Here is a 12992-nt window from a genome sequence, read left to right as displayed (position 1 = left end):
CACAGTCAGACAGATTGTGTACAAATGGAGGAAATTCAAGACCATTGTTACCCTCCCCAGGAGTGGTCGACCAACAAAGATCACTCCAAGAGCAAGGCGTGTAATAGTCGGCGAGGTCACAAAGGACCCCAGGGTAACTTCTAAGCAACTGAAGGCCTCTCTCACATTGGCTAATGTTAATGTTCATGAGTCCACCATCAGGAGAACACTGAACAACAATGGTGTGCATGGCAGGGTTGCAAGGAGAAAGCCACTGCTCTCCAAAAAGAGCATTGCTGCTCGTCTGCAGTTTGCTAAAGATCACGTGGACAAGCCAGAAGGCTATTGAAAAAATGTTCTGTGGACAGATGAGACCAAAATAGAACTCTTTGGTTTAAATGAGAAGCGTTATGTTTGGAGAAAGGAAAACACTGCATTCCATCATAAGAACCTTATCCCATCTGTGAAACATGGTGGTGGTAGTATCATGGTTTGGGCCTGTTTTGCTGCATCTGGGCCAGGACAGCTTGCCATGATTGATGGACCAATGAATTATGAATTATACCAGCAAATTCTAAAGGAAAATGTCAGGACATCTGTCCATGAACTGAATCTCAAGAGAAGGTGGGTCATGCAGCAAGACAACGACCCTAAACACACAAGTCTTTCTACCAAAGAATGGTTAAAGAAGAATAAAGTTAATGTTTTGGAATGGCCAAGTCAAAGTCCTGACCGTAATCCAATCGAAATGTTGTGGAAGGACCTGAAGTGAGCAGTTCATGTGAGGAAACCCACCGACATCCCAGAGTTGAAGCTGTTCTGTACGGAGGAATGGGCTAAAATTCCTCCAAGCCGGTGTGCAGGACTGATCAACAGTTACCGCAAACGTTTAGTTGCAGTTATTGCTGCACAAGGGGGTCACACCAGATACTGAAAGCAGAGGTTCACATACTTTTGCCACTCACAGATATGTAATATTGGATCATTTTCCTCAATAAATAAATGGCCGAGTATAACATTTTTGTCTCATTTGTTTAACTGGGTTCTCTTTATCTACTTTTAGGACTCGTGTGAAAATCTGATGATGTTTTCGGTCATATTTATGCAGAAATATAGAAAATTCTAAAGGGTTCACAAACTTTCAAGCACCACTGTATATATATATGTATGTATGTATGTGTTTTTCCCTCATTTTGGCCACTTGTTTGCATTTTGTCTTGACTTGGTATGGAGACTAATTGTGCGCATGTCTAATTATCCACTCCATTTCATCATTCATCCATCCACTCTATCAATTTCTTGCTTTTTTTCCCTGTCTTTGCTCTTAAACAGACATTGCTAATCGTATCTTCTCCACCAGAGCACCTGCTTCTAAGGAACGCCTCAGAAAATGTTGCTTCTGACATTCTCTGATGTTCAGCCCTAATATTACTCACATCATGTGCTACACATGGTCACTGCCTTGTGTCACCACTGTTCTGAAGTGACTTCTTCTTTCTGTTGTTGTGTTTCACACATGTCTGCTTGTCATACACATCAGGGTTCTGATAACTCCGTGACTGTGGGTTCACACTAACGTGTTCATGTAATTTTGGATTAACCCACCAATGCAAAACATGTTGGCTTTGGTCTTGCTTTGTTGTTCACCACAATCCTGTGGATTACAGGTTATAATATAATATTACTCCATGACATACAGCTTGTATGTTGTTGATCTAAATTCTTATTTGTCTTCATTCGTAAAAATGGTTATTTTTCAGTTTCATATTTTGCAGTGCATGTCAAATAATACATTTTTGAGTTTATCCTTCATTCAGTTGTGTTTCTGCAGCCCCTCCTCCTCCTCCATAGCCATCCCTGCATATTTTTTTTTCCTTTATGTTGCTCTTTAAAGATATTGATCAGTTGAAGCTTATCATGCTACTCGTCGGAACCCCAGGGCCCGAGCTTTTGATGAAAATATCTTCGGAGTCTGTGAGTTTTCACTTATGCCTGAGTGTGACACGTCTTTTCCCTGGCGTTTCGCTCCCAGTGTGTTGCTTTCGCTCCAGCCAGCCACGCTTCACCCAGTGCTTTTGCAGCATCGACTTTCTCCTCTTCCCCCCCCCCAAAGCATGAATCACTGTTGTCTCTTGGGTGGTTGGGTCATCTAATTGCTGGGTAGTGTGCTGCCATACTGACACATGTGGGCTTGGATTGCTGTTGTCTGCCCTGACAACCCTGCCTTAGGGTTTGGAAATGTGATCGAGCTTAAGAGGTTGATGTTCCTGTGTGTGCTGATCTGCAGTATTGCTGCACTGTTTCTTGTCCATGTCACATATCATCCTTTTATTGTTTTCCACCAACCAAATGATTGTGTGTACATGTGTGTTAAATTTCACATCCATAATCTTCCTTGATGTATTCTTTCTCTCTACATCGTGTGTGTGTGTGTGTGTGTGTGTGTGTGTGTGTGTACATTACAAACCTCACACTTGTGCCCCGTTCTTGATCGAAAAATGGTGCAAAAGGATCTTTCGTCCTCGACTTGGCATTCAAACACACAAATGCATACATCAACGTGTTTTGCCATGGATAGTGTCTCACTTGCATTGCTATTGTAAGCCCCTTGACCTGGGTGCCTAAGATATAAACCAGCTCCAGCAGATAATGCGCCTGACTGGAACTCCTCCAGCCTCACTAATAAGCAGGATGCCCAGCCACGAGGTGAGCAAGAAGCACCGCTGTCCATTAGGGCCATAACAGTGCTCATAATCCCATCAGTTCAGAGTGGTACTTTTTTATTTTAAAGTAAACCTGGCATAAGGTAAGCAGAAATAGAGTGAGGAACATGTTCCTCCTTGCTGACAGAAAAGCTGTGAAAAATACACACTACAAACCAACAATATTACAAATCAATGTGTCGTCCTGTGTATCCTTCATACAAAACAAACTGATAAAGGCACATGTACAGTGGCTTGTATGGGATTATGTGTCATTCAAGTACACAAAATAGCCAGTCATAATAGTGCAAATGGGGGGTGTATAGTTTTTTTTATAAAATTATTTACAAGAAAAATTGTAAACTTATTCTTGCATCATGGAGACAAAGGAGCTATCAAAACAAGTTCTGGAAAAGTATCAGTCACGGTTTGGATATATTACAAAAAAAAAAAAAATCCTAAACCTCTTACAGATCATCATTTAAAAAGCCGTTATTTTAAAATATCAGAAGAATATGAGACAACCTCTGTCAGAGGAGGCCGTTCACCAAAGCTCGGTCTCGAGGCAAAAGAAGCAACCATAAGGCAAAGAGTAACTCTGAACATGGTGCTACCACCACCATGCTTCAGTGTTGGGATGTTTTCAGGGTGATTGATTGATAGTGTTTGTTGTTGTTTTTTTTTCCTCACTAATCCATTCTTTATCCAATCACTGTTGGTGTACAGCCTAGCGTTCTCGCACCACGTCAAAATATTGGAAAATCCTAAAATACTTTGAGGCAAGTATCCCAAGAATCAAAAAACATGCAGCATGTCTTTGTGAGCAGTAGTGATTACATTACAGTAATTGCATTTAGCAGACACTCTGATCCAGAGCGACATACAACATACGCGGAGCAGCTGGGGGATAGGTGCCTTGCTCAAAGGCACTTCAACCATTCCTGCTGGTTATTCCAGGGAATCGAACCAGTGACCTTTTGGTCCCAAAGCTGCTTCTCTAACCTTTAGGCTATGGCTTCCCACATGCTAAAGCTGACTATTTAGCATTTTGCAATGCTAGCTGGTCCCCAAGAGGTTAGCAATTTTGCACAGATTCTTAAACAAATGACTCCCCTGACAATACTATTGCTAGCAATGTATAAAAAGAAGTGACAGCTATTTAGCATGGACTATAATAATAATAATAATAATAATTTATTATTATCTCATCTCATTATCTCTAGCCGCTTTATCCTTCTACAGGGTCGCAGGCAAGCTGGAGCCTATCCCAGCTGACTACGGGCGAAAGGCGGGGTACACCCTGGACAAGTCGCCAGGTCATCACAGGGCTGACACATAGACACAGACAACCATTCACACTCACATTCACACCTACGCTCAATTTAGAGTCACCGGTTAACCTAACCTGCATGTCTTTGGACTGTGGGGGAAACCGGAGCACCCGGAGGAAACCCACGCGGACACGGGGAGAACATGCAAACTCCACACAGAAAGGCCCTCGCCAGCCCCGGGGCTCGAACCCAGGACCTTCTTGCTGTGAGGCGACAGCGCTAACCACTACACCACCGTGCCGCCCCATAATTATTATTATTATTATTATTATTATTGTCAGTGATTACCTAGATGCTTACTTTACCCAGTAATGCTACTTTGGCGAGCAAAGAACACCCCACCCCCCAAAAAAAGTATTAATGTCTATTCAGCATGGTTATAATGCTTACTGGTGAGGTATTGCTTTTAAACATTTAACTGCACCACTATATCAGATATGATATGTTGTTTGTTAGCGTGCTGTGCTGATCTTTTATCATAGAGTTTTGTTTTTTTAAGAGGGATATTTATCTCGGTTCATCCTTTATCCTCTACTCACCCCAACCCCCTCTCTGCTGCCTTCTGCCTGCTTTTTGTCTGAGATGCAGCTCTGACCCAGTTCTTAGCAGACTTTCAGTGGAGTGTTTGCCAAAGCTTTAACACTGTGTAAAACACAAGTGCGCACTGTTTATGCTGCTTATATTCTTAGCATGACTGGTGTTCAGTGGAGAATCATTGAATATTCATGTGTGCTGAGAAGTAGTTTTGAAGCACTGTGGGTTCAAGTTGGCAAAAAAAGGGCAAAATTATTTTCATTTAAATAATTTTCACATGAATTTTTATTTCCAGCAGAGACACTTGTCTGTGGTTTGAAGTTGTGCTAATTTCTGCTTCAAGCTAAAGCCAACATTATCTTTTCTAGATCTAGAAGATCTGATAGTCTGAGACTACTCTTGTATCTTGTCTTTTTCAACAGGCCAGAAACTACATAAATTCTTTGCCACACATGCCAAAGAGGAACTTCGCGGATGTATTCATTGGTGCCAACCCGTTAGGTATTAGAACTTTTTATTTCCTGTTGATTTTGTTTTTTGAAATTTTTAATACAAACTCAACACAGCCTGCTAGACTGAAGAAAAACTGAAAGACAAATCACCGTGATGTTTCTGCTTTCTCTCAGCCGTGGACCTGCTGGAGAAGATGTTGGTTTTGGACACGGATACACGGATCACGGCCTCCGAGGCACTGGCCCACCCGTACTTCACGCAGTACCACGATCCAGATGATGAGCCTGAGGCCGAGCCGTACGACCAGAGCTTCGAGAGCCGAGAGCTGGACATCGAGGAGTGGAAAAGTAAGCAGATGATCAAATAAGGTGTAGGAATTATATCTGTAATTGTTCAGCGATTAGTAGATTTGTAATTTCTGATTGATGTTTAAGGCTAGTGGTGGTTTTGTAGCCTTGTCAGGACTAGGCGTTGGAGCAAAAAAAACTGCTGATTTGGTTGAGCGATTTGGATTATTTCTCGATAATCACCTCCAGCGACTCGCCAAAATGGCGGCCAGTCGCGTTGTCACCGTAAGTGAGGAAGAATTACAAATTATGAAAGAAAATGCTATTCCTAAAAGCACTAAAGATGCTATGAAGTTTGGTCTAAAGCTATTCAAAGGTAAGGTGGAATTGTGATTTATTTTATCTATTTCAAAACAACGTATTTTTTATGAGTTGGCATAGATGAGTGACACAAGTCTGTGTGCATTATATTTGCATGCCACATTTGAAGATTGAAATAAATTATTTTTAAAAATAATCACCTGTGTATTTATACTAAAACAGTTATCCGCTTCAGGCTCAGTGAATAATTGTTAAATATCACATTATTTGCTTACATCTTCAGATAATATAAAAAAGTTCATTTTAAGTGTCATATAACTCTTTTTGGTAGAAAATACTGGAATATGGATAAAAAGACTTAAATTTATTCACTGCAGAAGGATTGTTCCTAGCATTAAAGGTATTGAAGGAATACTCCAGCATTTTGTAATCCACTGCATCTCTAGAGTACGTCATTACTATGGACACAAGTTTTTGTCGGACCTTTTACACCACTACACCTCATCCCATGTATAGACCCCTTCGCATGTTTGTGAACAAATCGACCATTGCCAGGATGCGCGCGCAGCCTGGACTCAGAAACAATGGCGCTGCCCATAGACCGGCATTATGAGCTGTCAGATTATGCCAAACGATTGTCGTTACAAGATCGAGAATGCTACATAAATAAGTTAACTCTAACAAGTGGACATCGCCTACCGGATCCGTATTTAATTAAAGAGTGGACGGACGATGTTAGTAAGTTTTCCTCTGATACCTGAAGGCAGTCATACTATTTACAAAAAATGTCAAACTCAAAAAAAAAAAACCTATTTACAAAAGTAGCCTGCCATCAACATTCTGGTTACACCGAGACTACAACTTGATTAACAATGGGACATTCATATTCATTTTGTTTTAATCAAATTATGCCAGTGATGTGATGGCAATGTGGCTTTAGCTACAACAGCAAATACCAACACTAAACAGCAATTTGCAGGAGGGAATGGCATGAAAGGAATGATAGTGTAAAGAGTGCAGCTAAGAGAAATCAGAGCTGCGTAAAAAGCGAGAGGCAGAGAGCAGAAATGAAACTGAACGGGGCGGGAGCTAGGTTAGAGCAGTCAACGTAAGTTGGCATTTAGAGTGAGGGCACACAATTTTACCTTTCCATCCTTGCTTTAAAATTGTGATTTTTGGCATACGCAAATAATGATGGCACAAAATCTGGACTGCTTGAGTCAAGCAAGAGCTCTCCTACAAACAAAATTGCATGCAAAGCTAAGGTAACATGCTAACAATATTCATTACATTGTATAACTATGACCCAGCTAATCAGACAAACATTACCAAAGTATTTTGCTACATCAATAAACGAAGACTAGAAAGAATAAAAAAGAAAGATTTAATAAATAGCCTGATCTTACCTGTGATGAAGTGGGCGCTGCAAACCCGCGCATTTTTGATAGTGCTTTCATCCCAGTCTACACGTTTGATGGCTTGTAGCCATAGACGTTGGCGATTTTTTTTTTTTTTTTGGAATGGGTGAGATCCTGCTGGAATTCTGTACATTTTAACCCCATCACTGCTACGATTCTGACACCCGACAACACAACAACTAGGCATTTCTTCCAAATATTTCTTCTCGTCTGACCGTCGCTGAGTCTTTTTTGAGTCCAGGCTGCGCGTGCAATTTCCTCTTGCGTATGAATGACATTTACTGCGAAGGGGTCTATACTGCGACCCACTGATAAGGGTACGTTCCTTACCCCCACACCAGACTGTGGACATTTGGGGATAGAGCCTTCAGTGTAGCTGCCCCGACTCTCTGGAGCTCTCTCCCTCTGGTGATCCGCAGTGCTCCTTCCCTTGGTTCCAGGCAAAAAAAAAAAACACCTAAAAACTCACTTGTTCACTTAGGTTTTCTGTTTTTCATTTGTTTTTAATTTGTTTCACTATGTAAAGCGTCCTTGGGTTCTTTGAAACGCACTATACAAATCAAAGTTTCAGGGCCCGAACACTGGAGGTGTGCAGCCTCTGGTGTCCACCAGAGGGTGCTGCACCAAGGTGCAAGGCCTTATTGTTTTCCTAAGGATTCTTCCTCTTCATCATCATCTTTTTTTTCTTCAAGACTTGGCCATTTTTGAGGTGGTTCCCATGGGTGAAAACACATGAAATTTGGTACACACATCAGTCCTGGTCACCGCTACTCAGGGATAGAGGCTTGGCCCCGGGTGTGTCCGGGTTACTCCATAGCGCCCCCACACGGGATTGACACTTTTGCCCGGTATAGTTTCACCTATCCATGTCAAATTTGGTAGGTGTGTGGGGTGCCCCAAGACGAACAAAATTGCAATGTACATTGTATTAGCTATACTCAACAGGAAGTGAGTTATTTTTGGTTTTGTGCGTTTTGACATGTGTTACGTTTTGACATTCTCCTCCTAGGCAGTTTGTTGGGTTTGTGCTAGATTTGGTATACCGGAGATACTCGGGCCCTTCATCGTCGCTTGTGGCTATATTTATTATTATTATTATTATTATTATTATTATTATTATTAATAAAAAGAACAGAATATTGGTTTGCTGAAGACACACTTACAATGGAAGTCTATGGGCAAATGACTGTGTGAATAAATGTTTTTAAAGTATATGACTATATAATGCAACTTTAAAATTACAGTTAACATTTTAACATGATGTTTGGATGAGACAGTCTTAGGAAAGCTGTTCTTATGTAGTTTTAACTTGCTTATACCCAATATCGGATCTATAAAGTAGTATTGGCTGATGTTTCCTGAAGGATCTGTGTATCTTGCGTATTTATGCACCTACACATCTATTGACTGCGACAAAGGAATGGAGTTTACAAAACATTTGGTTGAATAATTCTGCAAAAAGAAGTGCACTTAGACTTCCCTTGTGTATAAGTTTTATGCGAACAGAGTTTATTCTTTTGTCTGAACAAGGAAACTTTTTTTGATCATCTTGACTGTGGTAATCTGTCATGCACTATAGATGCAGTCGATGGGTTATAAAGTTGGACAGTTTCGGTGTATTCCTTTAATTAGTTATGCCCAGGTCAGACGGCAGAAAGACGCATGCTGTGACCTGCGATCGGTCGGGTGGCGAGTGGATGCAGGCGTTTAGCCCCAAATCCTTCGTTGTGGTCAGACGTTGTAACAGTCGAAATTGTGAAATGTGCCTTTAAGACATGCTGTGTTACCTAGAGAGGCAGCAGCATCAGCTCACACTTGTTTTCTCTTAGTTGAGCCGTGCACCTTGCTGGAAATGGGTATCTGTTAATGATCTCCTTTTCTTTTCGCTCTTCAAACGTTTAGGGAATGTGTGACCTCTATTTTGTTCATGTATGAGCCGTTAAACCGGGCATGGTAAGGTTGAAGTGCACACAGCAAATTTTATAGTGTTACATCAACCCTGAGAGAGTCAATTTAACACTATGCTGGTGTTTATTTTGTCCCAATCTCTGCAGTGTTAATTTAACACTTCCTAAAGTTAAATAAACTTTTTTACAGTGTCATTTCAACTCTATATTTTAACACTTTTGCTTAACCCTGGGAAATTAACTGAGAATTTTGCTGCAGTAAGTTAATAAACTGAGTATTGTGGAAGTCCCAGGGTTCGTGTGAACGTGTGTTTTTGCCTTCCTCTCTTCTTCACACACTCCATACTGCTTCAACCTGCGATTGGTCGCTCAAGCGTTGCACAACTGCCTGCCTCTACATGCGTCAACCTGCTATTTACACCGATTGGAAGCAAATCGCAGCTGAAATGCAAACAGATCGTGATCCACTTGCGTCAACCTGCCTCTACTAAAGACCCTCTACAACACTCTGCCATTATCTGCGTCGTCATGCGTTGACACAAGACCAGTCTTGCGTCTACTTGCGATTTTGTTATCGCAGGTAGACGCAAGTAGTTGAAAACTAGTTGCAGCCTGCCATCTGACCTGGGCATTAGTTAAAACAACATAGGATATTGATTATACTGTATATTACATTTTATTCTGTCCACATTTACTGGATATGAGCAATCGCATGCTCCCATTGGTTGCTCTACTCCTTGGCTATCAGCTCATATACCATGTGTAGAGAAAAACAAAATGGCAGCGTGTGTTGCTGAACCAACCGAGGATGAATTAAAAACTCTACTCGAAAACAACCCCCCCCCAAAAAAGGCAACAAAATATGGAATAAAAGTATTTGATGGTAAGAATGTATCTTTTTTAAATTATTATTATTATTATTATAGCATTTTTCACTAATTTGCTCCTGTCATTTTGCCAGTTTGTTTACATTCTAAATGGAAATGATTTTGTTGGACATTTTGTATAAAGTTTTTATTTATCGAATTTGCAAAAAAAAAAAATGCTCCATTTCTCAAAATCCAGTGAATGTGGCTAGAATAAAACACTTTGTCCACTCAATCTCATCGTACTTGGCTTATAGCCAACTCGGCACTACGTGCCTCATCAGCTATCAGCTCATGTACGACTTGATTTCATGGAATAACTGTTAAATAGACCTGAAATTAAATGCAGTACTGGGTTATAGGGACAGTGTACAAAGTGAATTTCCATTAGGATTTTATAGGAGCAATGTTTCTCTATTCCCAGGGCTGACATATGAGGAAGTCCTGAGCTTTGAGCCCCCCGTGTTTGATGGAGACGAGATGGAGTCATGAGTCTGTCCTTCATCACCTGGAGTGACAGAAGCTGCCTCATAACCACCTTTAAACAGGAAAAAAAAAACACAAACAGCATGACATTTAAAGGAACAGTCTGACTAAATACTGTTAATGTCCATCATGAATGGAAGCTGTAGCCTTGAATTAGCATCCTGCAGATAGAACTGTGCTAATTGGTGGCCACCAGGTTCCATTCATGGTTTACTGACATTAGCGTAGTTTTGGTTATATTGTTCCTTTAACGTGCCTGTGCCATCATTCAGTACTGGTTTCATGATTACCAGAGACTATTTACACGTGGAGGAAAAAGAAACACACACACACACACACACACACACACACACACACCCCTCCACTATGGACACTGAGAATGTAGAGTATTACTGAGTAATATTTTTTTTCTCTATTGCTGTTATTGGTTCTGTTTCTTTCTATCCGTTTTTACTTCTGAAAATGTAATTTTAAAATGATAGTGGAATTTTCACAAGAAATATTATTATTATTATTATTTAAATTTGATCCTGGGCAGAGGGAGGGGGGATTATCAATCTGTCTACTACTATCAAACTTTTAGGCCTGTAGTTTACTCACAAAAGTACGGTCCCTGTTTTTTAGCTGGTATAATAACAATGGCCATGAGGCATTGTTAAGACACGTTTAATGTTTTTTAAAGCTGTAGATAAAACATTACACTTGTAAATAAATGAGATTGTGCAGGGATGTTAGTTTTAAGGAGTTCCATCTGCTGTTGTTTATCCAGAGAAGGAATCATGAATTGAATCGATCAGTAAATGTAAAGTTGATCACGTGTTTTGCAGACTGAGCTCGTGTCTGTGTATCAGTGCTCTCCTTTTATCTCTTAACCTCAAAGTTTATCCTCGGAGACTCCAAGTGATCCATGTTTTTGCTCCTAACCAGCCCCAGGCACATCGTTCCATGTGTTTGGTGCATTTGATTGCTTGATTTTGACACCTTTTGAGCTGGAAGGGAACAAAAATGTGGAGAGTCCTCTGGTTTTGGGAAACGCCATGCAACTGCCATACTTGGTTCTTCCAAATTGTGGAAAATGTATCTTAAATAGTGCTCGATGAGCAAAAGAATGTCCGACTTCCTCCTTATACCTGGGCTGTGGGTTGAGGGTTTATCATGGGATTTAGCGATTTATAAATATGAAAGTTCACCAGAAATTTCAGATGCATCATGTATTTGTTTCTTGTGTCATCTACCGATGAAATGTACACCTGACCGCCTGTCTTTCAGCCTGACCATTTGGCCTTTTTTTTTTTTGTGCTGTATCTTATTATTTATATCATTTTTCAAAATGTTGAAATTAATGTCGAAGTTGCTCAGTCAGTCGAATGCATAAATTACACTGTGTCAAGTGTTAAGGGAGTCGTAACGGATTGCTCCAGTACAATCCTGTCTCTGGGTATCCTGTAAGGTCATAATCTTCCATCAGGATGCCTTTTTCTCACAGCCTGATCATTCTCATTTGCTGGTATTTTGAACAGGTCTCAGTGCTCCTCGTGACCGTGTCAATCTGAGCCAAAATCTAGGGTGAGTGTGATCCCATTTTAGCACAGAGTGCCAACTCCAAGAATGTGGGTACATACCAAAAGTTATACTACTCTACTAAATAAGATAAGACATACAAACATGCAAGTGGCATACTATTTTGATATTCCAGTTAATGGGGTTTGGGACACAGACTTTTTTTTCTTTTCTTAAACGCAGTAAACCGTGCCAGCATCTAACTTATTATATTAGTAAAAATGTTTGTTAAAATTATTTTGAGTGTGTTTCCATGGTGTAGATTATTAATTTCATTCTGCAATATTCTGTTATGAGCATGGTTAGCAAAGTGTGAAGGAATGCAAGGCTGTTTTTGTATGTTTACAATAATTCATTAAAATTACAAATGTGGTCAGTCATACACCAGGTTATCCATTACTGTATTGTTTTCATGTGGTCTATTTGTAATACAAAAGGAAAGACACTTGTCCTTTTGTACCACTTGGCTAATTCATCAGTGCAAGCAGCTGACAACCTGTAAACCACTGGTAGTACAATAAAGGCAATTATTATTTTTCAACACTGTGAGCATCCTGTCCCTACTTCATTGTTTCAGCACAGTTGTCTAGACATGCTCGGAATTAAATATATTTTTGTTGACTTATTGTTCATGAGGAACTCTCTGGCTTCCTCTTGCATTGGTCTTGTTTACTGCAGTAGGGTTGCTTATCAAAGAAACACTACCCCCTGGTGGTCATTTAACTTTTTATTATTTTTATTATTATTGTTCTTGCTGTTTCTTGTTTATTATACCACAAAGTGCTTGAATTCTCAATTCTGATTGGTCAGAAGGCGTTTTATTTTTCTATAACAGTAGCTCTGTTACTAGTTCTAGCTGCAAGACAAATGACATGTTTGTTTCAATAGTAACAGCTCCCCTTTGCCTAAGTCTAATCTAATTTTTAAAAATTAAATAAAAACAAAACTGTTGAGGATTTCTTGAGGGAGACAATTACGTATTTGTTTATTCATCATTATTGTTATTATTGTTAGTTGTATTTATTATTATTATTTATGGGCGGAGTCTCTGTCAGTGCTTTGTAAGAGAGACAACTTTACGCTTTCTGACACAAACTAGGTCAGTTTCTTTAATATGCTGCAATATAAAAATACTTTGACTATCAGCA

At 40.0% G+C, this 12992-nt stretch overlaps 1 protein-coding gene across 4 annotated transcripts in view; it reads left to right on the top strand.

Annotated features, from left to right (window-relative positions):
* Positions 1-12385, top strand: part of mapk14b (mitogen-activated protein kinase 14b) — a 39393-nt gene extending 27008 nt beyond the window's left edge. For 2 of the 4 annotated variants that reach the window (XM_060909860.1, XM_060909858.1), the window contains 4 exons: positions 1874-1953; positions 4969-5047; positions 5173-5346; positions 10223-12385. In XM_060909860.1, coding sequence (XP_060765843.1) covers positions 1874-1953; positions 4969-5047; positions 5173-5346; positions 10223-10290 — 401 coding nt within the window. In that variant the 3' untranslated portion in view covers positions 10291-12385. Of the gene's footprint in view, positions 1-1873; positions 1954-2605; positions 2686-4968; positions 5048-5172; positions 5347-10222 lie in introns of all 4 variants that reach the window. The other 2 variants (XM_060909859.1, XM_060909857.1) reach the window with 1 other exon arrangement.
* Positions 12386-12992: the final 607 nt, after the last annotated feature.

Source organism: Neoarius graeffei, chromosome 26 (assembly GCF_027579695.1).
Source record: "Neoarius graeffei isolate fNeoGra1 chromosome 26, fNeoGra1.pri, whole genome shotgun sequence".
In the NCBI taxonomy this organism is placed as follows: Eukaryota; Metazoa; Chordata; class Actinopteri; order Siluriformes; family Ariidae; genus Neoarius; species Neoarius graeffei.
Note: the sequence above shows the minus strand (reverse complement) of the source record. Positions and strands in the feature narration are given on the sequence as shown.